The 25513-nt window shown below is 57.6% G+C and overlaps 2 protein-coding genes across 4 annotated transcripts; one reads left to right on the forward strand and one right to left on the reverse strand.

Moving 5' to 3' along the window:
* Positions 1 to 9236: 9236 nt before the first annotated feature.
* CDC42EP1 (CDC42 effector protein 1) lies at positions 9237 to 17014 on the forward strand. Of its 2 annotated transcripts, none has more exons than XM_023257482.2 (3): positions 9237 to 9386; positions 13800 to 14529; positions 15762 to 17014. In XM_023257482.2, exons 2-3 carry the CDS (start codon positions 14067 to 14069, stop codon positions 16400 to 16402), a joined length of 1104 nt encoding a protein of 367 aa, XP_023113250.1. In that variant the 5' UTR covers positions 9237 to 9386; positions 13800 to 14066; the 3' UTR covers positions 16403 to 17014. The 2 variants fall into 2 exon arrangements, with proteins under 2 accessions (XP_023113250.1, XP_023113251.1); XM_023257483.2 differs by lacking the exon at positions 9237 to 9386 and adding an exon at positions 13411 to 13720.
* Positions 17015 to 17505: 491 nt separating this feature from the next.
* On the reverse strand, positions 17506 to 23477 carry LGALS2 (galectin 2). 2 transcript variants are annotated; one of them, XM_019835531.2, is made up of 4 exons: positions 23350 to 23477; positions 19299 to 19381; positions 17988 to 18144; positions 17506 to 17812 (listed from the first exon to the last, which is right to left on the reverse strand). In XM_019835531.2, exons 1-4 carry the CDS (start codon positions 23353 to 23355, stop codon positions 17666 to 17668), a joined length of 393 nt encoding a protein of 130 aa, XP_019691090.1. In that variant the 5' UTR covers positions 23356 to 23477; the 3' UTR covers positions 17506 to 17665. The 2 variants fall into 2 exon arrangements, with proteins under 2 accessions (XP_019691090.1, XP_011282504.1); XM_011284202.4 differs by lacking the exons at positions 19299 to 19381; positions 23350 to 23477 and adding an exon at positions 18293 to 18726.
* Between the last annotated feature and the right edge of the window lie 2036 nt (positions 23478 to 25513).

Here is a 25513-nt window from a genome sequence, read left to right on the forward strand (position 1 = left end):
CCTACTGTGCGTCAGGAAGGAGGCACAGGCTCGACCTTGTGGGGGCGACAGGTGGGCCAGTTGTGAAGCAGTTGTGAAAGAAGTCCCCAGCTCCCTCCAGGCTGTGTGGCCTTGGGCAAGTTATTCAGCCTCTCTGAGATCAGGCTCCTCCCCCGTAAGATGGGACAATGATAGATACCACAAAAGGCTGTGGGCCATCGCACGCACACAGCAGCAGCGAACAAGACAGTCATGGGACCTGTCCTCATGGAGCTTAATGTCCTGGGGCGGGGGGGGGGGGAAGGAGGAGGAGGGGGGCCCCTGCATGAACAAGGTCATGGCAGTCACTCAAGACACGACGCAGAGGCACAGAAAGGAGGGTGCTGGTGGGATCAGGGGCGGGGGCAGAAGTGAATTTAGAGGAGCGGTCTTGTAGGCTTTGGAAGAGGTGACTGGGGGCTGAGAAGAAGGCAAATTTTCACTCATCTTGGGGAAGAGGGTTCTGGGCCGAAGGAATAGCGGTGCAAAGGCCCTGGGGCGGGAATGACCTGAGATAATGGGTAGGGGAGGACTTTGCAGACTCTCGAGGGCTGTGCACTTGGCCTTCCGAGTGGTATTGTTATTGTCATTATGTCAAGTATGGGGAAGAGACAGGAATGTCAGGCAGACTCAGGCCAAGGCTGATAGCTGTCCCTGAATCCCTTCCCCTTGGCTTCCTCCACCTAGAGAATGGCAGGCTGGCCGGCCGATGTGCGTGGGCCCTTGGACTACAAAGGGCGTTCACTCTGGCCCAACTCGTTTTCCCCTTTGAGCCTCCCAACAGCTATGAGGTAGGGCAGGCAGGGTTTATTATCCCTGTATCCATTTGATGGATGGGGAAATTGAGTCAGGGAGTGGCTTGCTGAGATCACCTAGCTCATTCACTGCAAAACCGAGCCATGCGCCCAAGTAGCCTGGTCGCCAGGCTAGTCCATTCACCCCGCAGTGTCTCCTGGGGTCCCCCACCTTGACCACCTCCCCCATCTCCCTACCTCCGCCCCCTCAGCATCTATTCCGGCACCCACAGAGCAGCACACAGACTCCACCAGGAGGTACCAGCCTCCCCCCCCCCCCCCGCCAACCCCCAGGCTCTAGCCAGAGAAGAATGCAGCCTGACCCTCCCCGTGGGAGCTCTGGCCAGAGGCCTTGGCAGAGGAGAGGCGGGCTGAGTCAACAAGAGGTTGGCAGGGGCTCAAGCTGCCCACCGAGGTGGAGTCAGAGACCTACATACCCATACCCCATACCCCATCCCTCGCTCTCCATGCCACCCGCCCTGCTCCTGGTCTGGGCACCAGCCAGCCCAGTTAACCCCTGCAGGCCTGACAGAGGAACGGCCTGGTGGGAACAATCGATCGGGGCGCCTGGGTGGCTCAGTCGGTGAAGCCTCCGACTTCGGCTCAGGTCATGATCTCACGGTGTGAGGGTTCGAGCCCCGCGTCGGGCTCTGTGCTGACCGCTCGGAGCCTGGAGCCTGCTTCGGATTCTGCGTCTCCCTCTCTCCCTGCCCCTCCCCCACTCGCGCTCTGTCTCCCTCTGGCTCAAAAATAAATAAACATTAAAAAAAAAAAAAAGCTTAAAAAGAATCAACTGATCGATCACCCTGCAGGGAGGCGCTGTGGGACCTCAGGTAGGTCACTCCACCTCTCTGGGCCAGTGGCCTCACCCGTGAGATCCTCTCCTTACCCCTGAGGATGTTGTTGGAATCTTTATGAATGAATAAAGGTCATTCTGAACATAAAAGTGTACCAGCCACTGTGTCTCTCCTCTGCGAGCTGGAGGAGGGATTCCTGGGTTCAAAGGCGAGAGTGGCGCCCCATTGCCAGGGCCAACAAGCAGGTGCTTAATGAGTACTTGCTGTGATGTGACCATTGAGTCCGTGGAATGACTCAGGAAAGTACGAGAAGCCTAAACATCTGTGATCGTCATGACACACCACCCCCCCACCCTGTCTTGTGTTTGCAAAGCTCCTTCCCTAGGCATCTTCTTTGATCACGGGCATTATTATTCCCATTTCACAGATGAGAAAACTGAGGCCTGGGGAAGCCAAGGAACTGGCCCAAGATCCGCAGCTTGGGACTAATTGGAACCAGGCCTTCTGACTCCCAGGCAGACATTTGGAAACGGGGAACCTCTGGGGGCATCTGGGTATAGCACCAGGAGGTGGAAGGAGGAACGGTGAGCAGGGGTTACAGAGAGTTGATTTCTGTTCCGTTTCAGAGAGAAGTTCTTGACCGGCAGAGCTGCCCTCTTGGGGCTGAGCTCCCAGGGACCAGAAAAGTAGTGGGTACGACCCATCAGTCAGGGATGCTTCTGAGCATGTCCGGCCCCACGAGGATGTGCATGTGGCACGTGAGGTTCCTTCCCACATACTGAGACGGACGGAACAGGGTCTCTTGGGGGACTCAGAGCCTTTGCCCTCAAGGCAGCAGGGCACTGGGGACACTGCAGGCATGGGCTCGAATCCAGTGGGAACACTTCCAAGCTGTGAGAGGTTGAGGAAGTAACTTTACCTCCTCGGCCTGTTCCCTCGCCTGCGGAATGGTGCTGCGCGGACCACAGCAAACACAAGCACCAAGCCCGGAGCTCCAGCTCGAGTCTGACATTTAGGAGGTGCTTAATCAATATTCCCCTGGCTTCTGATGATCGCCCTCTGGCCATCCATCCCGGAGAGGCAGGAAGAAACCAGGAGCTAAGAAGCAGCGGCAGGGAGGAGAATCATTGGGTGAACCCAAGACTCAGAGCCAGGACCGCCGGGTTCGATTCCCAGCTCCAGGGGAACAGGCAGGTGCCACGAACGAGTTGCCTGTCTCTCCTCTGTAGACCACGGATGTGAACGCCCTTCATCAACCAAAGGCGGCCAGCTTTTGCTAGAAGAAAATTCTAGGGTGAGGAAGGAGCCCCCAGCCCCATCCAGACAGGGCCACACGAAGCCCCAAGGGCCGGGCTAGGCCGGGGGTGGGGGGATGCTGGAGATGGTCAGGCCAAGGCAGCACTGGCCTCCAGCCCACGGGCCTATCTCTCGGGCCAGGCTGGACGGCAGAGAATGGGCTATTGTCTCTGCTCCTCAAATACTTTTCCTGTCCCCCTGGCCCCTCCTCTCTCCACACCCAGCCCCCAACATCGAGAACAAAGGTCTCCGGGAGGACCCCTCCTCACTGCCTTTCCATCCAGGCTCCTGGACGCCTGGCCCAGCTCTGGAGAACCTGGCTCCATCACCCCTGGGACGACAGGGTCACCTGGCCCTGACCCTGTCCCTCCCCGCCTCCTGCAACAGCAGACGCCTCAGACCCCCCCACCCTCGCCTCCATCCATCCACCTGACTGTCCTCCTCAGGGGTGGGGCTGGAGGAACTGACCCTACATCCTTCCTGGTCCCCGAAGCAACTTCTTGTCCTGTTCTCCCAGAGAAAGGGAGCCTCGTGCCTGGGGGCGGGGGGCTGGGGGGGGCAGGGGGGGAGGCCCTTCCCCGCGCCCATTTCCCCGTAGAGCAGTGAACAAGGAATCAGAGCTGAGTTGGCCTGGAAGGGTCCAGCTGAGAAAACTGTTCCATACGGCCAGCCCCGTCCCCAGAGGCGTTTCCGGCCCTGACAGCTGCCTGCCTCCGGGAGCCACGCTCTCCCTCTGGGCCTCACGGCCACGCCCTCCAAAATACCCTTGGGATTAACTGCCATCCTGACCCCACTGCTCCCAACAACCCACTCACACCCAGGCATCACCTCCAGAAAACAGCCGGGGCCGGGCGGCCAGGGACTAATCTGCCATCACCTTGTCCTCCGGCCCCACGCCAGCCCCGGGCCGGGCCCCTCATTACTCAGCTGTCACTCCAGCTGACTCCCCGTGGGGCACACACACTTGGTGCACCCAGCCTGGCTCTCCTGCCTTCGGGTTCGCACAGCTCCACGCGTCCGCCCGCCTCTTCCAGGGAGCCTTCCTGGAAGCCCTGCCAGGTCTGTGCTCTGTCTGAGCCTTGTCTGTCTGTGAGCCTGTCTGTTTCATCATATCGGGCTGGGAGCTGGCACACAGTAGGTACTCCACAGATGCTCACCCACACTGAAGGCGGCCACGGGGTGGGTGGCTGCGGGGACTGCCAGCTCTCCGGCAGACCGGCTGTGCAGCCCGGTGACAAGGCCTGCCCTCTCTGGGCCTCAGTGTCTCCACAGCCCCTCTGAGGCCCTGACACTCCACAACCAGTGTGGACTCTTGGGGCTCTGCTGTAAAGAGGAAGGAATGGGAGGGCTGCAGTTTCCTTCCAGAAGGGTCTCCATCCCCTGGCTTCCTCAGACCACATTCCTGTCCTCAAGGTCAACCAGGGGAGAAAAACTTGGGGCTAGGTTGCAATCTAGTCTGTTAATGAGGAAACCCCAACAGGGATCCCAAGGCACCCCACTCCTGAGGGCAGCCATCACGGGGTGGGAGGGCAGAGCAGTGGCCCGGGCTAGCCCAGGCCACACTACAGAGGGCCTGGCGTTCAAGGCCTCTCTCCCATCCTCCATAGTAGACCCTTCCCAGCTCATCTCCTACCCTCCTGAGCCCTGTCCTCTCCCCAGCTCACCTGCGGGCAATCTTACCCCAAGATACAAAGCCCAGCTCAAATAGCACCTCCTCCAGGAAGCCTCCCTAGACCTCCTCCATTAGTCCTCTGGCTCCCTGGCCCCTTCTACCACTGTTTTGGCCCTCCATCCCCACCTGGATCCTGGCCTATATCTTCCCTCCCAGACCAGAAGTCTCTGGAGAGTAGGAACTACACTCCTTACTCCCTGCTGCCTCCTCACAAGGTACCTCAACCTAGGGCCTGACCCACAGAGGGAATTTACTTAATATGTGTTCAATGAAATCACCTCCAGGGGAAAGGAGAATGGTTAACAATAGTGATCTCGCCACCCTTTCTTGACCATTAGTTACAGGCCAGGCAGTGAGACTTATGGCTTATCAGAGACGACACAGATGAGGCCCAGGCAAAGTGGCCTGTCCAAGGTCACTCTGCTAGGGAGAGGCAAAGCCGGGATTTGGACTCAGTTTGTGTGACTTGCAAATACACGCTGGGTCGTCCAGGTATCGCGTGGGCGATAGTCTCCTTGGCCCCATTGCTGGTTTACCCTAGCTGACAAACCAATCTACCTCACAAACTCCCTCGAGAACCCAATGCTGTCCCCTTCCCCGGCAATGCCTTTGTGTGTCCGAGCCCCTGCCAGGGGGCTAGCCCACAGGGACTCTCCCTAGAGTGGTCCCAGGAGGAGGGCACCTGCCCTGATGGTGGCGGCAATCCTAGACAAGGACTCCTTTCCTACGCCGTGACCATTCGTTCCCCAAACGCGCCAGGAGGACAGACATCACCATCTCGTGGGAGGATTCACAGATACCAATATGGAGGCTGGAGCAGGTGTAGAGGAGAGGCTCGCTCTGAAGGAGGATCTCCAGGAGGAGGGGACATTTCAAAGGAGCCTTTAAGGACGTTTTGCCCAAGGGTGACCCACTGAAGAAGGTGAGTGAGGTCTGTAAGTGTGAGAGAAAGGAAGACGTGCCCAGAGACCCGTGAAGGTCAACAGAGGCCAGGTGGGAGTCAAGGCCAGCGCTTCATCGGAGGGACAGGGAAAAGAACGGGTGAATGCGTGAAGGGACAGGTGGGTGAGCCAATGGGTGTGGGTCAAAGGATGCTGGATGGATAGAATGGGTGGGTAGACACATAGGTGTATAAATGGACGGGGGTGGAAGGATGCATGAGTGAGGACAGACGGGTGGAGGGGTGGATGAATGAACAGACAGGGGTGTAGGCAGTGGGCGTGGGTAGGAGGTCAACAAATGGGTAGGTAAATAGATGGGTAGAGGGGGAGTAGACACATAAGTAGGAGTGTGGGTAGTGTGTGGAAAGATGGGTTGGTAATTGCATCCATGGCTGGACGGACCCCTGAACACTCAGGAGAGAGAAGACGGGGAAGACCAATCAATGGGCCAGTGAGCATCTGCTCAAACTGCCCAGACCCCCACCCAGACGTCGGGAGGGAAAGGGTACCCGCTCCTCTCCCCAGGGAGAGGCCAGGATGAGGGCTGAGAGATACGGCCAAGCCAACTCACTCAGCTCAAGGATCCCACTCCAGACCTTCCTGGAGCCGGGTGGACAGCTGGTAGCATTCTTGAGTCCCCAAGGAGGAAGTGCCCCGCTCTAGCTGTGTCCTGCTCTAGTCCACAGAGGTCTCCCTGCCCAGAAACTGCCTCCTTCTCATAAGCCCTAAGCCTCAGCCCACCCGGTCTGCAGGGGTGAGTGGAGGGGGCAGCTGAGCTCTGTGATTAGGCCGAAGGAAGGGGCCCGGTTCCTCTAGGACAGAGGAGGAGCTAGGGGCTCCCAGTAACTAGCTGGGAGACATTTGTTCTGCATTTTACACGGTTATTATGGCTCCCCAGGGTTAACCCCTGCGCTCCTGGCCACCGCCCCTCCACAGGGAAGGGAAAGGGACCACGAGAAATCAGTGGAGGACCAAAGCACGGGAAATGGGGGACTGCCCATCCCTGCAGCCTTCACAAGGGTGCCAAGACCCCTCCACTCCTCCCATTTTCCAGAGGGACACACTGAGCTGGATCAGTCTCCGTGGAGAGGGTATTTCAGTCTGGAGAGAGGCTTTGAATGAAGGGAGAGAGCTGCTCGAGCTGCTCATAGCGTCAATTTACCCGTCTGTAAAATGGGGCAAAGAATCCCTGACTCATGGATTGCTCCACCGTGAGTTAGTGGAGACAGAGTGCCTGGCACCTTGTAGGAAGGTTCTCAGGCACTGGTCCCCTGCCCCCGGCTGGAAGTTGGAGAGGACGGAGCGAGCGTGCGGTGGGTGGTAACCCTTTCCTCTCAGACTGCTTTCTCAGCCGTCTCCGGGCTGGCAGCAACTAACAGATGCCCGCACTGGCATTATACCCATTTTATAGACAGAAGAAACTTGAGGCTCAGAGAGGCCAAGTGACTTGGCCACAGTCACACGATGCCCGGGAAGCCGCCGGGCCAAGATCTGGGGTCAGGGCCTTTGACACGGCACTAAACTGCTTCCTTGAAGGCCAGCTGTTCTGGGGACCCTCTGACTAGAACCACCAAGTAATGTATCGTCTAACCAGGTCACCTTCGAGAGTGAAAGGCTTGTTAATAATCATGCTGGGACCGACCTGGGCAAACAGGGAAGTGTGGCCATCCTGCCACCGCAGGAGGCTTTGGGCAAGTCATTGCACTTCTCTGCAAAGCGGACACGAGGGCGGGATTGTCGCTATGGGGCTCTCACGATGACTAAATGTCACAGTGCCGGTAAGAGACTGGAAGGCCCGGGGTTCATTCGATGTTCAGTAAAGGCAGGTTATTGCTAACCAGTGGCCACTGGTCTCTGCCTCCATCACTGCCCTTCCAGTCCATTCTTGGCTAAGAGTAAGACCTTCCAAGTACACATCTGAGGGGCCCCTGGGTGGCTCAGTCAGTTAAGCGACCGACTTCGGCTCGGGTCACGATCTCGCGGTCTGTGAGTTCGAGCCCCGCGTCGGGCTCTGTGCCGGCAGCTCGGAGCCTGGAGCCTGCTTCGGATTCTGTGTCCCCTCCCTCTCTCTCCGCCCCACCCCTGCTTCTGCTCTGTCTCTCTCTGTCTCTCAAAAATAAATGTTAAAAAACAAAAAACAAATACGCATCTGACTCATGCCGCCTGCTGGCTTCCCCATCCCGGCCCGGGTCGAGGCTGAACACCTGGCCCAAGGTTAAGCCCCCAACACCTGGCCCAGTTCTCTCCTAGCCCTTGACTGTGCTCCCCACCATCCCTGCCCTTCTTCCTCACCCATGCTCTGCAGCACCCCTGAGACCATCCCCGATTCTCTCCAGGACAAAGCCCCTCCAAGCCTGAGCTCTGACCGACGGGCGTCTCAGTCCCACAGCTGTGCCACTTGAACAAGTGCCGGAATTCTTTGTGCCTCAGTTTCCCCATCTGTCCATCTCTCTAGCTGGGGAAATAACCCCGTCCCTGGGTGGCATGAGCATTCGGGGAACCACTGAAAGAGGCCCAGCGCTCCGTGAGCAGCCAAACCTTGTCTCCTCCCCCTGTGTGTCAATATGGCCCTCGTCTCCAGCCAGGACAGCATTCGGAGGCTTTCCGCCAGCCGCGCCTGCCTCCTCCATGTGGATCCTTAGCTCTGAGTCTTTGCTTGGGTTGGCTCCCCGCACGACACAGGCATGTGCACTCCTACGGCCCTCCCCCTGCCTATGTGTCCTTTACAGCTTAAGTCAGGTATCACCTTCTCTGGGAAAACTTGTCGGGCCCCTCCACTCCCCTGCAGGCTGTTAGGGGTGTCTCCGGGCAAGGACAGCCCCCAGGATTTTCTGCCTGTCCCCAGGGAGCTCACAATCTGAGGGGAGTATCCAAGGAGGGCAAAAAAAAACATGAGGCAGGGATCAGAGCCCTGTCTCCCCTCCTTGAGGGTGACACAGGTACCTGTGCATAGCTGTCCCCTGCCCCTCCTGGGTGGGGTTTCGGGGAGGGGGGGTGCTCAATAATGCTTTCTAAACCCATCCATCTGAGGTGTGGTCTCATCTACCTGTTCCGCAAGCCTCCTAGGTGCTGACAGAGCAGAGAGCACTTAAGAACGTGACATCCGATGCCTACTGTTATTATCTTATTTTTCGGATGGGAAACCGAGGCACGGCAAGGCTAAGCAGGGGCTAGGGCAGGCTGGGAAACCAGGCTGTGGGGTTCTAGGGCCCCCGTCCTTGACCACCACACCCACCCACCACTCCGCAAGTAGCCTGCTGTGGTCTGCGCCCCCGACACCCCTGTGGCCTGTAGAGGATTGAGAGCCAGGTGGACCGGGAGAAAGACAGCGGGCATCTCAGCGTGGAGAGCTCAGGGTCCAGGCGAGTCTTTGCGGCATTCAAGGCCCCGGGCGGGCTTCTGGGTTCTCCCAAACTCCCACAGCGAGCGGCTGGAGAGCGCAGGAGCCGGAGTTGTCAGGTCCCGGAGCCCCAAGGCCCCGCGGGGCGCCGGTGGGGGAGGGGTGGCCGCACACGACCCGAGTCGCCTCGCCGGGGCTTCCCCGCACGTTCGGCGGCTCCCCGCCCCGCCAGCCCGGCGCCCCCGCCGCCCCCCTCCAGCTCCCGCCGCCACTCGGGGCGGCCCGATCGGTGCCCCGGAGGGGGCCCGGCCCCGCCCGCAGGCGGGAGGGGCGAGGCGCGGGGAGGGAGCGCGCCCACACCCCGCCCCCGCCCCCGGAGCCAGCCCGCGGAGCCCGCGGCCAGGGCGGCGCAGACCGGCCCAGCCACTCGCCCGGGCTGCGCACCGGGACGCGCCGCCGCCGCCGCCCGGGCCGACGCGCCCGCCCCTCGGCCCCCGGCCCCGGGCCCCCGGGGCTCGCGGAGCGAAGGTAACAGCGCCCCCCTCCCCCGGGTGGGCGTGGACGCCGGCGGGACGGGGACCCGGCACCCTCTTAGGCTCCCGGGGACCGGGGCGGGGAGTGGGGGGGGGGGGGGGGGGAGGGAGGAGGCCAGCCTGCCCAAGGCGCCCCGGGTGCCAACAGGAAGGCCCGTCGCGCAGGGCGCGGGGACCCTCCGAGTTTGGGGGTGGTTTTGCAAGGTCCCGGGCGAGCGGAGGGGCGCAGAGCAGTGGAGCGGGCGAGCGGTAAAGCCGGCTGCGGGAGGAGGGGGCGCGCGGAGGGCCGTCTACGCTCCTTCCTGCCCTGGGAAAGGAAGGGAAGGAACGGGGAGGGGGCGAAAGTGCCGGAATGTCGGGCCCCTTGGCGAGGCCGGCGCGGAGAGCGGGAAGTGGGGGGCGGGAGGGACCGCAGGGGAGATGGACCAGGCACCCTGCCCCCTCCCCAACCGCCGCATTCCAGGCCGAGCAGGGATGAGGTCATCCCGTCCGGTTCCCCTCGGGCCACGACAGCCGGCTGTCCCTTCTCCCCTCCCCCGTGGAGCGACCCTCCCCATCCGAACTCCTTGCCTCCCAGAGGGAACGTTTTCTGGCCAAAGTCTTTCCCGGACTTCCAATCTCGACCGGCCTCGACATTGTTCTGTTCTTGCCTCGACCACGCAAGGTCTGCCCAGCTTGAAGCCCATTTGCTAGCCCGGGAAACTGAGGCCTAGAGAGGCGGCGGGACTACCCCCCCCCCCCCCGCCCCGAGGCGGCCCCCGAGGCCGCAGCAAACGCGTTTTGGGGGGGGGGGGCTGGAACCCAGGCCTGTGCGACACTTGGGCCGCGGCCCGCCTGCCTCACCGAGTGTGCCTTCCAGGGGTATGAGAGGCCCCAGGGACTTGACGTTTTATTCCAGGGCCATAGCAGCCCTCATCCAGGGACCGTCACGCTGTCCAGCGGTCTGGGATGTTAACCAGCTGGACACGGGTGGGGAAGGGGCTGTGTGCGTGTGAGTGGCCTCCTGGATGACAGGTGGTGAGCAGGCAGGCACCAGTACCTGCGGGTGACCCCCAGGTGAGCGCAGGGGTGCAGCTGCCCCAGCCTCTGCCCCCTCCCCCAATGTCAGACAGCCCCCAGCCTCCTCCGAACCACAGGTGCCTCCACAGCGGCCCCTGTTGGCCTCTCCTAACGCGGGGTCCCTGCCCTCGGCCTCAAACCCTGTCCTTGCGTCATTACCACCATTGAGTAACCTCTTACCAAGTGCCCCCGCCTGACTGTCTTCTGTAGGGTAAATATGAGGACTGCTAGGACACCCAGGCCGCTTGGTGACCGCTCTTGCCTGGTCACGGGCACCGAATCCGCACAGCTCAGTCTCCTGCTTCCCAGGCCTGCCCTTCTGGAGCTGGGCAGCTGGGCATCGCCTCCTGCCACAGCTGTTCCCCCGCCCCTCGCCCCGCCGCTGTGGTCCCATCCCTCCCCTGGCATTTACTAGTGATGGTGACAGAATCCTGGGGAGGCTGCCAGCCACACCACTTTTTTTTTTTTTTTCTTGCTCTGTGACTCGGGGCAAGTCGGTCCCCTTTTCTACGCCTCATCGTTTTCACCTGTAAAATGGGTGTCATGAGCATCAACAGGCAGTAATGCTGGGTTGGGAAGGGGAGGTAGGCTTTGCACCAGGACGCCTGGAGCCCTTCTTCCTCCAGGGCCAGATGGGACACACCTGATTGCCAGCGATACCCTGAAGTCAGTGTCAGGTGCCAAATAGCTCCCACCAAGGACGCCCAGAGTCAGAGATGCTCCTGTTCATATGTTGGATTTGAACCGGGGCCGCCTGACTCCGGGACCTGGGGGTTTAATGACAGCACCTTCCGCTCTTCCCGCTCCTTTGGGAAAAAAACAGATTTCGGTGCTGTTATTGTTTCCCACGTGGGAAAACGGGTCCCCAGTAGCACTGCCCTGTCCTTGGCCCCACCACCCGGCAGTGTCTCTCTGTCACAGCGGGCAAGGTGGAGAGGTAAGGAGAGACCTTTCAGAGGTGCCCAGGGGCACTGGGGAGGTGGGAGCGTCGCAAGGTTGGAGCAGAGGCTGGTCTCGAGAGTTAAGGTGGCCGTGGGGATTAGGTGGGGGCCAGAGTCCTCTCGGTGGAGAGAAGAGTGGCTCCTTCAAGGTGGACGCTGGGAGTGAGGTGGGTGTAGCCACATAGCAGACACGGTGACCCCTCACGTGGCATTCGGGGTGACGCCCCCACCCCCGGCCTGTTCCTTTCCCGCCCAGAGATTCATCCGTCGTCTCTGCAGAGCTAGGAAACCTGGCCCATGCCATGCACCTGCCAGGTGACCTTGGCCAAGTCCCTTCCCTCGGAACCTCGGCTCTGCTTGTAAAAATGGGCTCACCCTCATGACCTCAACAGCGGGGCCTTTGGAGTCGGATGACATCATGTAATGGGTGGCCGACTGCAGAGTGCTTCCTAACTTCAGCAAACATTCCACGAGGACTTCTTGGTGCTGGGGGTGCCAGGGAAAGGGATGATTCAGACACCCCCCCCCCAAGGGGGAGGAGTTAGGGCTGGGGGGTGGATCAGATGGTGGGAAGGGACGAGAATGCAGTCCGAGAACAAAGCTAGCTTTGTTTGATTGCTTTCTTTGTTTTTTATCTTGTTATTTAACCGATTTTGAATTTCAAATAACATTCAAAGGGCAGTATTGAGATTTTGTGTGTTGGAGGTGGCAGCGGTATTTAAAAACAAGCGGAAAAAAAAAAAAAGTTGAGGCACACATCTAGGTCTTATCAGCTTTTATCAGCTGAGGCCCCACACCTGTGGAGGTAAGTGACTTGCTCAAGGTCACCCTGCGAGGCCTTTGAATCCCCCACCTACCCTCACTGGGAAGGTGGCAAAGGGTGATCCTTTGGTATGAAGGTCATCACTAAGATCCCCTGTGATTGAACCTCTGTTGATTTGGCACCTGGCCGGTGCGGAGCCCAGGCTGGGTGCTGGGAGGGGGGAAGGCAGGAAAATCCAGGCAGCCGCCCCACCTTCAGAGTGTGTTGCCAATCTAGGGAGACAAGACGGGGCTCCAGGAGCCGATCAAAGGGCCATGAGTCAGAGGCTCTGAGTTCAAGTCTCAACTAGCTCTCTTGCTGGGACCTGGAGCAAACTTGGACCCTCTGTGGGCCACAGGAAAACCAGAGGTCAGACCGTAGGCTCATAGGTGTCCTCCAGACCGCACTTTCTATGATGCTAGAAGGGATGGGGTCAGACCAGAAGAAGCTTAGAGAAGGTTGGGGCTGGGGACGAGGTGGGGGAGATCAGGAGGGGACGGAGTGGGGAAGGAATCGCTTTTGGCATCTGCTGAGCTCTTTCCAAAACTTGTTCCCTGACAACAAGGCTCCTACGTCAATTTGAAAAATTATGGTAAAGGTCTTTCCTGCGGGCCTTCTCAGAGCCTTGAATCTGCTCAGGCATGCAGTAGGCAGCTGGAAAAAGCCACTTTTGACCACAGGAGCCTTTTTCCAGGAAGCACCTTGAAGGCGGAGGGTTCTAAGGAACCACTGCGCAGGCTGTTTACACAGCAGTGCACAAAGCCTGTGGCAAGGCACCTCCTCCCTCCTGGCCTCTCCGAGTGAAAGACAATTTCACCCACAGAGAAGGGAGGTGATTTGCTCAACGCACCCGCAGAAGAGAATGTAGCTTGGGGCTCAAGGGCTCTGGGTCGGGAGGGCTCTACCTCACCATTTTTACTATGTAGCCTCAAGCAAGTCACTTCACTTCTCTGTGCCTCAGTTTCTCCTCCCTAAAATAGTGCCTCCCGGGGCGGCTGGGTAGCTCAGTCGGTTAAGCGCCCCCCACGCCGGCTCCGGTCACGATCTCGCGTTTTGTGAGTTTGAGGCCCGCATCGGGCTCTGCACTGATGGCATCGAGCCTGCTTGGGATTCCCTCTCTCTCTCTCTCTCTCTCTCTCTGTTCCTCGCTGCTCACTCGCTCTCAAAATAAGTTAACTTTAAAACATAAAATAAAAGAATACAAAATAAAATAGCACCTCCCTCCGGGGTGTCGTGTGAATGACACGAGTAACAGGTCATTTCTTGGCACTTAGTAGGTGCTTCATAAACGGCCTCCGTAGAAGGACCATTCATGCTTTTTACAGAGAGACGTCTCAAGCGGGCAGCCAGATGAATTGTTTCATGCCCCGCTCCGGTCCATACCTGTTCACGGGCAACAGCCACAATTCCTACTGTGTCACTGTTGTTTGCTTTGCCTGGTCCTAAGCATCGTCCTCCTCCCAGAATTGTCCGGCCTGTCGTCTGCGCACCCGCTCAGCACGTGGGCGGTATCCCTCATCGGGGTTGGTGGGTATAGTCACTTGTTCCCTTTCACTGTGTGACCCAGGATCCCCAACGGGGCCTACCATCATTGTCTTTCTTTCAGGTCTCCACCGCCGGGCAGAGAGGGGCAGCTGGCGCTGGAGGGTGCATCTGGTACCTTCTCTGTGTTGGGACAGGCATCCGTAGCGGTTTCCACGGGGCCGGGAGCCAGGCCTCAGGGACAGGCGAGGGGGCGGCACCTCAGGAGCGCACAGGAGCAGCCTCCGTCCACCCCCCTTCCTCTGGGAAGGAAGGAGCTGAGAAGTGGATCGTGAGCCCCGGCCCCGGGGAGGGGGGGGCCCGGACCATCCACCGTGAAGAGCGGGAGCTGATGCCAGGCCCCCAGGGGGCCGGAGGAGCCCCTGCCATGAGCCTGGGCAAGCTCTCGCCGGTTGGCTGGGTGTCCGGCTCGCAGGGGAAGAGGCGGCTGACGGCAGACATGATCAGCCCCCCACTCGGCGACTTCCGCCACACCATGCACGTGGGCCGCGGCGGGGACGTCTTCGGCGACACGTCCTTCCTCAGCAACCACGGTGGCAGCTCGGGGAGCACTCACCGCTCACCCCGAAGCTTCCTGGCCAAGAAGCTACAGCAGGTGCGGAGGGTAGGGGCACCGCCCCGGCGGATGGCTTCCCCGCCCGCACCCTCGCCTGCTCCGCCCGCCGTGTCCCCCATCATCAAGAACGCCATCTCCCTGCCCCAGCTCAACCAGGCCGCCTACGACAGCCTCGTGGTCGGCAAACTCACCTTCGACCGCAACCCTGCCAGCTCCACAGACGGCCACTCCGGTTACGGTGAGGGCCCGGGCTGGCCACTCGTTCGTCAGGTGCCGAGGCCCAGGGTGTTCGGTGGGACGGCCGAGCCACCAAGTGAGCTCTTTGCCCCGCGTTAGTTTGGTCCCACCGTGGAGGTCAGGCCCGAACCCCAGACCGTGGAAGGGGTTGGGGGGGGGGTGGGGCGGGGACAAGGGTCGCAAACCAGCTCACTCCGCAAAGCGCGCTGAGGTTGAGAAGGGAGGGGAGGGCGGTCCAGCTCTCCCCGACTCTAACTCGCCTCCCTGTGTCCGGGCCCATGGCTGAACCAGCCCGTCCCCTTCCACTGAAGCAGCCCCCTCGTGTCAGAATGACACGGTGGCCAGACTGAGAGTCTGGGCTCTGGATTAGAATCCTGGTTCTACCCGGTTTCCAGCACTCCGGCTGACCTCTGCAGGCTCAATCCTGGCCTGTATGTGTAATGAGTCCATTAGGGTCATTGCTAAGACTCAGCGACAGGACATCGGGGCTGTTGCTGTGTTTTTGTTATTTGCACAGAACCTGACAAATTTGGAAAAACCACTCACGCGGACAGAAGCCAGGGGGCCCTCCCGGCCGTGGTGGGGGGCTGGCAGGTGCAACCTTAGCTCCGCTGGACAGCTCGCCTTGGGAAGCAGGGCCCCTGCTGCCACCTGGTGGCCGTTCTCTGCCCTGTGGCTTTGCCCCACTGCCAGGGGCTTCCGTGGGTGCTCCGCCCCCAGCAACGCAGCTCAAAACTCCGCTGAGGGCTGGTCCACAGTGACCACACTGTGCCTCAGGCATGGTAGTTTTGGAGCCAGAGGCTGGACCAGAGGTCCTTTGCAGGGCATCTGCCTGTCCTTTGAGTCTGTGATTTCTGTGCAGTCAGACCCCAACTTGCTAGTTCCGTCCCCGTGCCCACAAACCCGTCCACTATGGGTTCGCCTGCAGCCATCGGCCACTGTCATGCAAGAGGACCGTGGCCATCAGCCTCTCCCCGTGTCCCAGACTGAGCCTTCCCTTTCTACGTCTGCAAAGAGGGAATGAGAATTGTGTCCATTTTCAACTTCTGGGTTGATAGAAAGATCCCGTGAGAAACTTCAGGGTTCGCTATATTGGAAAGATGGGAGAATCTGAGGCCGGATGAGAGAGTGACGTGTTAGAGGCCACACAGCAAGCTAGGGTCGGTCCTGGCTCCCCCCGCCCCGATTCCTGGTTAGGGACCCCAGCTATGACCCTTCTCCCCATTCTTCTAGGCCCGGACTCCGGGTTCTGCACTATCTCCCGCCTGCCTCGCCCGGAAAAGCCTCGTGACCGAGAACGTGATAGTGCCTTCCCCTCCGAGCCCGAGCTTCGCCGCTCTGACTCCCTCCTGTCCTTCCGCCTGGACCTCGACCTGGGGCCATCTCTCCTCAGCGAGCTGCTGGGGGTCATGAGCCTTTCAGAAGCCTCTGCAGCTGAGACGACCCCAGCCCCTGCTTCAAGTTCACCAGCCCCTGCTTCAAGTTCCCCAGCCCCTGCCGCAAGACCCCCAGCCCCTGCCTCAAACCCCCAACCACGTGGACACTGCCCCAATGGGGTGACTGCTGGATTGAGCCCTCTGGCTGAGGTGAGGGCCAGTGTGGTGGGAGAGTGTCCCCGTGTACCTGCTGACACGGCCCCTAGCAGGCACTGGGGAGCAGGCTGGGGGGGCGGCCAGGGTAGCCACCGCTATACTGAGATCGATGCCCGGCAAGAGCTAGCGGGGGTCCTGCCCCAGGCTCGGGCTTCTTGGGAGAGCCTGGACGAAGAGTGGGGGGCACCCCAGGCGGGCAGCAGGGCCCCCGTGCCCAGCACGGTGCAAGCAAACACCTTTGAGTTTGCTGATGCTGAGGAGGACGATGAAGTCAAGGTGTGACCAGCTGGCCGGGGGCTCAGGACCCTGCCAGGGCTCAGGGCACTGCCCGTGAACAGTGCAGAGCCAGCACCGAATAGCTAGGTCCTGCCCACGATAGATGGGAGAACCCAGTTGCCCCCAAGCCCCTCCACGCCTCCGCAGGACAGACATGGGAGGGAGGCCGGAGGAGACCAGGCTTGTTCTGGGACCTGGGTGTTCCCGTGGGCCCTGCTGGGCTGCATTACCTAGCCCTTTGCCACTCTGGACCCAGGGCCGTTCCTTAGGCTCACCCCCCACCCTCTGCCACCCCCACTGGCTGGAGAGCCCAACCTCACAGTATAGCCTTTGTGCTGGAAAAGCTGTCCTTGCTGGGGGGGGGGGGGGACGGGGAGCATACCACACAGGGCCTTTGTCTCCTCTCCCTAAGGGACGTCCTGCCCCAGCTCATCCCAGAGCTGCCCCCAGCAGGGTCCCTCCTGCACCCCTCAGAGCCCCAGCCCTTGCTAAGGCTGCTTCCCCAACATTCCAACCCCAGAGAAAAGTCAGGTGCGACCTCACAGGGGAGGAATCCCACCTTCCTGTGCACCCCAGACCTGCTTCTGGGTCCTGATTAAAAAAGGCTTTTTGATAAAAGGCGTCCTGCAAGATGCTTGGGGACTTGGGAGAACAAAGTCAGCTCCACCTGCTTAAAATACCTTCGGTATCGGGCTTGGAAAACCAAAGAATCTCTTCCCCCCCCCCCAACCCACACCCCCAGGGCCCCCAGCGAGGGGAGGGGCCAAAGCAGGGGGTAATGAGTAACCAGGCTGGAATGAATGTTCCAGAGATAAGAGGCCCAGGTGGAAGCCCTTATCTACAGTTCCTGTAACAGCCCCTGGCCCAGGTGCCTGGAACGGGGGGGGGGGGGGGGGGGGGGCCTGCTCCGTAATCCCCCCTCCGTAATCACGAATCACTTGCCCGGTGATAACTGGGGACCGAGGGGCTGCAGCGGGTGCTTAGAGGTGTTTGGGAGAATGTCTCAACCCCCACCTCGCAGCCCTCCGACCTTATGCCTCAGTTTCCTTCCCTGTCGCATGAGGCTGCTGGGAGCATTATGGAAATCATCACAAGGACTGACGCAGGAAGACTAGGTAAAGGTGGCTTCTTTTGTCTGGTCTTAGCCTCAGGGGAGGGAAGTAGGGTCCCAGGGGCAGGAACTGCTGGCCAGCAGCCGGGACTCAGCGGCCGCTGATCTGGAATCCGCAGTGGGCTCTTTGACTTTGACTCCGGTGAGGTGCTCTCCGCTCAGTCGATCTTGAAGGAGGTGATGCTCAACCCACCCTGTATGCTCAGGTAGCTCAGGTGGCTGTGGCCCATTCTGTTGGGAAAGGTCAACTGGTGCCCGTCTGACAACTTCACTTTGAATCCGTCATTGTCAAAGGTCACGGTGAACTGCGGCAGGAGGGAGGGTGTCAGGGAGGCCGGAGGCCCTGGAAAATGGGCCACGGCAGCCCCGGGGTTGGCCTCGACAGTGCCAAACCCCATGTCTAGGCCAGGGTGCTCCCCCCCCCCAACCTGGGCTCTCTCTTTGACATCCTCCTCGGGCGCCTCTCCCCTCTGACCTCACCTTGACCTCTGACCCTGGGCTGAAGCACATGTGACCCTCCTTCTGCTCCTCCCCCCAGGTGCCATCCAGTGAGTTGCAGACAATGACAGATTCACAGAAGCGTGGGTTGAAATGCAGGTCCACTTTAGATGGCCCCTGGCCCAGATTAAGGGCAAATCTGCAGGGAAAGGGGGTAACAAGGATTAGGGGCCAGCCCTGGGTAAAGCTGCTCGGGTTGCGGGGTCTTGGTTGACCACAAGCTGAAAGAAATCACAAAAGAAAAGTGTTAACAGAGGCCTGTGCCTTAAAACAAAGGAGGTGACAACCTGCTCGGACTCAGCACTGGAGCGTCATTCCATTCGGCACAGGGACTACGGCTCTCGACAGGAGGGTGACTGATAGTGACAATCTCAGGAGTTCGGGGGACCTGTCCTTGGGGGAGAGAATTGTCCTTAGGTATCTGAAGATCCGCTGAGTTTGCCATGAACGGCTAACCTCAAGTGGCGAGCTCCCTGTCATTCCAGGTATTCAATCAGGGGCCGTGTGACCTGTTGACAGGACCCCTACAGCCTGGGTCAGACCTCCAAGGTCCCTGAGAATAGAACATTCTGAGTCACGAATAGGGTGCCTTCACTGGGAGGTCTCAGACCATGACCATATACTTAGGGAACCCAAGTAGGAGAAAGGAGTGATTTTCCTCTTGGCTCCTACCCTACGCCTCTGCCCGCCTCTCCTCAACCAAAAGCGGTTGCGGATCAGTCCCAAGAAATTCTGTAACCGTGTTCTGCCCACGGGAGAGCCCGAGTGCCGAGCTGTTAAACAACGGAATTAGAAGTGCGGCTAGTTCTAAGGGAGAAGATACAAAAGAGACCACTTGGCGCCCCCTGGTGGCTCTCTATGGTGTAACGTGTGTGAATGGCTGGCCTCTGCCCATTCATCTGGGTGAGGAGGGCGGTGGGGGGGGGGGGCGTGGAATTGGCTTTCCCTAGAGACACCTGACCCACAGGGGGCTGGGCAGATCTCTAGGGGCTTCCCTACCTACCCCCTTCAGTGTCTTTGGGGGCCACGGAGTTGAGCAAATAGCACGAGTTGTGAAATTCTGGGGGTCCCCAAACCTAGCCTCGGAGGTGAAGGCAGGCCCCTAACAGGAGGGGAGCCAGCGGGGGGCATGGCAGGGATGTGAGCACGAGCAAAGGATTTAAAAAAAAAGGCCCCTGAGGTCGCTCTCCCCTGTGACCATCTCACAAGGCTGCCCTGCCTGCCCCCACCTTCCAGGCCTGTGGACAGCCCCCCTCCCCGGGTCGGGCCCACCCGGCCTCTCCCCCTGCTCACCCAACGGCGTCACTGGCGATCTTGCCCTTGATCTTCAGGGTTGAGCCCAACTTCATGTCCATGTTCACGATCTCAAAATTTCCCTGTGCCAACGGAGAAGCACGTCACGCACATGCCCAGAGCCCTCCTGCTGGCGGCCCCCATTCACCGGCATCTTCTCACGGGGCCTCAGGTCTCGTTCACCCTCTGCACCCTCGAGGGCACTGAGCTGGGAAGGGAAAAAGCTAGAGTGCGCTGGTCAGAGCCTTCTAGAACTCCCTCTTCCCTGCTTTGCTTCACTCTCATCCACCCAGGCTGATGAGAACAGCTGAATGTGGACACATGGGGCCCAGCTGGGGGATCCTCAGTATGCCCATCTGTGAAGTGGGTACTGTGGTCCGTGCTGACCTTACAGTTCCCAAATAGGTTCAGGTGATGAAGGCACCCTTAGCAGAACCCCCCAAATGAGGATGTGTTCAGCTTCTGCAAAACCTTGGAGCCATTTTACTAACAGAAAGTGATCGTATCAGAGGCGTGCAGGGCTTAGCCCATCCAAAACCAGGAACTATAAAGCTCTGTAAGTCACATGTCTTGACATGTCCTATCAAAGTCCCTCTCCAGACCTTACTTTCCTCATCTATAAAATGGGCTCATTTGATTTATCCATTCACAGCCAGTGCTAAGCCGCCCCCTCTGTGACAGACACTGCCGGGGGCCCTGAGGTTAATAGCACCCACCTTCAGGCCGTTGGGAGGGGCAAGGTCACGTTTGCAGAGCCCCATAGAGGCTGGCATGAACTACAGGCAAATCGAGCGACGGATACCATTATGATCACTTGCTGTTATGATTCACTCACTCCTTTTGCCATAGGACCTTAACAGTGCCTAGATTTCTATATAGCACAAGTTTCCCACAGCTGCTCCGTGGTTAAAGGAAGGGTCTTGAAGCTATCTCTCTCTCTTTTTTTTTTTTTTAATGGGGAGGGAGGATGGCTATTTTTTTAATGCTTATTTATTTATTTTTGAGAGAGACAGAGACAGAGGCAGAGAGGGAGACACAGAACCCGAAGCAGGCTCCAGGCTCTGAGCTGTCAGCGCAGAGCCCGGGGAGGGGGGCGGGGTGGGTTTGCTCAGACCCACAGACCGTGAGATCTCGACCTGAGCGGGAGTCAGACACCCAACCGACGGAGCCACCCAGGCGCCCCTTGAAGCTGTTTTCAAAGCTCATTACCCAACACTTACAAAATGTCCCTTTTTCCACATCCATGCTCGGAAGGCGTGGGGTGGGGGGTGGGGGGTGGGGGGGAGAGGACACACGCAGCAGGTACCGAAGATCTCAAACATCCCGTGGGAGAACACGTTTACGTTGTGCAATTTCTGTTCACAGATTTTTGGGTTTTTTCCTGGAGCCCGCACGCCTGAAACTCACAGGCCTGGGGCGCTTTGCTGACAGCCAAGGGCAGCGTCCTTGGGAGGATAGTCAATGCTCCCCCCCGGCAGCTGTCTTCTTTTTACCAAGGGGGAAGGCGATCCAGTGTGCACCCACAAGGCGGGCTTGCCCGGCTGCCCCAGGGACGGGACATTTCAAAAGGCAGGTCTGAAAAGAGGCTGTGCGCAGCCCAGGAGAGTGGAGCCAGCAGCCCCCACACCGGTGAGGCGGGATGACTCTTTGTCGTGGGGATGGCCCGTGCATCCGAGGGTGTGGAACTGGCAGTCTGTATCCACCAGATGCTGGTAGCACCCTCCCCGCCAGTTGTGACAAGCGCAAACGTCCCCAGATGTGGCCAAATGCCCCCGGGTGGGAAAAACCTCCCCGCCGTTGAGAAAACGGGGGTTAGAGGCAGGAGAGCCTCACCCGTCCGAGGGACGCTTGGTGTGACAGCTGGATTGCCATCTTGAGAACCAGACAGGCTGGGTTAAAATTCTCCTCCAGCGTCTCACAGACAAGTTTGCCGCTCAGAGACAAGGTTATCCGGTCCCTCCCAAAGATGTTCAGACGTTACCAGAAACATAGATGTCCTGCCACAAAGCAAGCTGTCACAGATGGGCGCTCTGAGACGCACACACGGCTACAACCAGACATCGTGAGCGGGCTGAGTCTTCTCGTCTCCCACCCACTCCCCCCAGGACCCTGGACCAGTCAGGCTGGGGCCCGTGTAGGGAAGAGCACCCCCATTCCTTTACCACCTCCTGGGAGCTGCCTGGCTGAAACAGAAGGAACAAAGCCCCCAAGGATAGAGGTGAGGGTTGCTATGGGACGGGAGCACCAGAAAGGCCAGGGACAGGTGCCTCTGGACAGAGAAGGGTGCCGGTGGGAGCGTGCAGACCCGGGACCCCTGTCCTCACTCAGCAAAGTCTGAGAGAGACAACAGGGGGCAAAGCCAGTATGGGGAGTGGGGCAGGAGTCGGTGGTCAGGGATCGAGTCCCGCCCCTGCCCCTGGTTGGCTGAGTGACCTGGGGCCAGCTGCCTCCCTTTCTGGGCCTCGGTTCTCCCATCATTAATGTAGGGTATTTGGACTAGGTGATCTCTGGAGAAGGAGGAAAGAGAGGGCAGGGATGGGACGACCAGAGAAGGGGAAAGACGGGAAGGTCTCTGGGCCACAAAGTTGCCCTTGGGAGGCAGGGGGTGGGGAGTGCATCATCCCCGCCACTCTGACCCCTCCAGTCACGGTCACATCCTGCACCTTACAGGGACTGGCTTGAACGGCGTCTCCCGAAAAGTCACGTCCACCTGAAACTTACGGATGCGACCTATCTGGAAACAGGGTCTTTGCAGGTGTAATCAACTTAAGACTTGTTTAGGGTGGGCCTTCAATCCAATGTGACTGGTGTCCTTATAAGAAAAGGGAAGAGAGGGGCCCCTGGGTGGCTCAGTCCGTTGAGCGTCCAACTCTTGACTTCGGCTCCAGTCATGATCTCACAGTTCGCGGGTTCGGGCCCCTCATCGGGGCCTGAGCCGACAGCGCAGAGCCTGCTTGGGATTCTCTGCCCCTCCCCAACTCACGCTCGCTCTGCTCGCTTGTGCGCGCGCGCTCTCTCAAAATAAATACACTCAAAAAAAAAAAAAAAAGAAAAAGAAAAGGGAAACGTGGACCCGGAAGCACAGACACACAGAAGAAGAGGCCATGTGAAGACAGAGGCAGAGATCGGAGTCGTGCAGCCACAGCCAAGGAATGCCACAGACTCCCGGCAGCCACCAGAGGCTGGAAGAGACAAGAGAGAATCCTCCCCTGGAGACTTCAGAGCAAGCATGCCCTGCCAACCACTTGATTTCAGGCCTCCACCCCCCAAAACTGTAAGGGAATATTGTTACAGCAGCCACCGGAAACTAAGACACCGTCTAATCCTCAGAAGAATTGTGATCCAATTCCACAAATGCGGGAGATTGAGGCTCAGAGAGGGAGAGTGACTTATCTGAAGCCACACAGCAAGCTGTGATAGCGCCAGGTTTGGAATCAAAGATTGCAAAGAGGATCCACTCAAACGCCTGCAACGTACAGGTCGTAATGTTGGGTGGTTTAACCTCTGAGCCTCAGTTTCTTCATCTTTATAAAGCGCAGTAGGGGTGCCTGGGTGGCTCGGTCGGTTAAGCATCCGACTTCGGCTCCGGTCATGATCTTGCGGTTTGTGAGTTCGAGCCCCACGTCGGGCTCTGTGCTGACAGCTCAGAGCCTGGAGCTTCCTTCAGATTCTGTGTCTCCCTCTCTCTCTGGCCCTCCCCTGTTCATTCTCTGTCTCCCAAAAACAAATAAACGTTTAAAAAAAAAAAAGTTAAAGCCCAGTAGATGTTGGCAGTTATTATTACGGATGAGAAACGGAGTCTAGAGAGGGGAAGAGGTAGGTTTCGGCTCCCCCTGCAGGGTGGTGGTGGAGGGAGCGGAGAACATCTACCCTAGAGGGCTGTGGACGCCGTCTGTCCGACTTGGTCAGTCTACGGACAGGGAAACCGAGGCCCGGAGAGGGGCAGTGGCTTTCCTCCAGCTGCGCTCCCCCCACCCCCCACCAGCTGCCCCACTGAAGCACAGATGTGGGAAACGGAGGAGGTGGGCAGTGGGCAAGCCGGCATCCTCACCGACATGGTGGCAGCTCCCGGTGCGGCTCCCGGTGACTCCTGGAGGTCTGGACTCAAGATCACGCCTCACAGCCCAGTTTATATTCTAGAATATTACACATTAACTCCCCCAAGGCCGTACATGAGGACTTTGGTCCCTCCTGCCCGGGTGTCTGCCCCCCTCACATCTCCCAGGACGGATGAGAGGCTCCTCGTCCGGGCACACCCAGCCCAGCCCGGAGCCACCTGCCCCGTGCCCGGCCCAGCACAGGACCAGCGCCCAGCCGGGCATCGGAAGCCAGCACAACCATCAGGTGAGCTTGGCAAGCCACCCAAGGTCCTGAGCCCCACTTCCTCATCCTCGAACAGGGAGACTTGCTGTGTGAAAAGCTCGAAGCTTTTTAAAAAAATAAAATCTTAAAAACAAACAAATAAACAATAAAATAAATGTTAAAATAATAATGATAATTTAAATTTTTTTTAATGTTTATTTATTTCTGAGACAGAGACAGAGCATGAGTGGGGGAGGGGCAGAGAGAGAGGGGGACACAGAATCCGAAGCAGGCTCCAGGCTCTGAGCTGTCAGCACAGAGCCCAACGCAGGGCTCAAACTCACAGACTGCGAGATCATGACCTGAGCCGAAGCCGGACGCTCAACCGACTGAGCCACCCAGGTGCCCCTAAAAATTTTTTAAAAAGCTCGAAGCTTTAAAAAAAAATAAAATCTTAAAAATAAATAAATAAATAATAAGTAAATAAAATAAATTTTAAAATAATAATATTTAAAAATTTTACAAAAGCTCAAAGCTTTTAAAAAAAATAAAATTTTGGGGCGCCTAGGTGGCTCAGTCGGTTGAGCGTCCGACTTCAGCTCAGGTCACGATCTCGCGGTCCTTGAGTTCGAGCCCCGTGTGGGGCTCTGGGCTGATTGCTCAGAGCCTGGAGCCTGCTTCTGATTCTGTGTCTCCCTCTCTCTCTGCCCCTCCCCCGTTCGTGCTCTGTCTCTCTCTGTCTCAAAAATAAATAAACGTTAAAAAAAAAAAAACTTAAAAATTAATTAATTAATTAAATAATAAGTAATAAATAAAATAAATTTTAAAATAATAATTAAAAATTTAAAAAAGCTCGAAGCGTTAAAAAAATAAAATCTTAAAAATAAATAAATAAATAATAATAAGTAATAAAATAAATTTTTTTTAATTTTTTTTTTCAACGTTTATTTATTTTTGGGACAGAGAGAGATAGAGCATGAACGGGGGAGGGGCAGAGAGAGAGGGAGACACAGAATCGGAAACAGGCTCCAGGCCCTGAGCCATCAGCCCAGAGCCTGATGCGGGGCTCGAACTCATGGACCGCGAGATCGTGACCTGGCTGAAGTCGGACGCTTAACCGACTGCGCCACCCAGGTGCCCCAATAAAATAAATTTTAAAATAACAATAATAATTAAAAATTTTAAAAAGCTCGAAGCGTTAAAAAAATAAAATCTTAAAAATAAATAAATAAATAATAAGTAATAAAATAAATTTTAAAATAACAATAATAATTAAAAATTTTAAAAAAGCTCGAAGCTTTAAAAAAAATAAAATCTTAAAAATAAATAAATAAATAATAAGTAATAAAATAAATTTTAAAATAACAATAATAATTAAAAATTTTAAAAAGCTCGAAGCTTTAAAAAAATAAAATCTTAATAAATAAATAATAATAATAAGTAATAAATAAAATAAATTTTAAAATAATAACAATAATTAAATTTTTTTTTAAAAAAGCTCGAAGCTTCTCGTTCTCTGCTATGTCGAGATTCGTTTTGAGAGACTTCTGTTTTGTCATCTCCCGCCACCCGATGGTTTTTCTGATTGTACGTGTAAGTCTTAAAAACGATACACAGTTGGGGCGCCTGGGGGGCTCAGTCTGTTGGGCGTCTGACTTCGGCTCAGGTCATGATCTCATGGCTCGGTCCATGAGTTCAAGCCCCACGTCGGGCTCTGTGCTGACAGCTCAGAGCCAGGAGCCTGCTTCGGGAGTCTGTGTCTCCCTCTCTCTCTGCTCCTCCCGTGCTCTTGCTCTGTCTCTCTCTGTCTCAAAAATAAAAATATTTTAAAAATAAAATAAAATAGGGGTGCCTGGGTGGCTCAGTCGGTTAAGCGTCCAACTTCAGCTCGGGTCATGTTCTCACAGTTTGTG

Source organism: Felis catus, chromosome B4, assembly GCF_018350175.1.
Source record: "Felis catus isolate Fca126 chromosome B4, F.catus_Fca126_mat1.0, whole genome shotgun sequence".
Lineage (NCBI taxonomy): Eukaryota > Metazoa > Chordata > Mammalia > Carnivora > Felidae > Felis > Felis catus.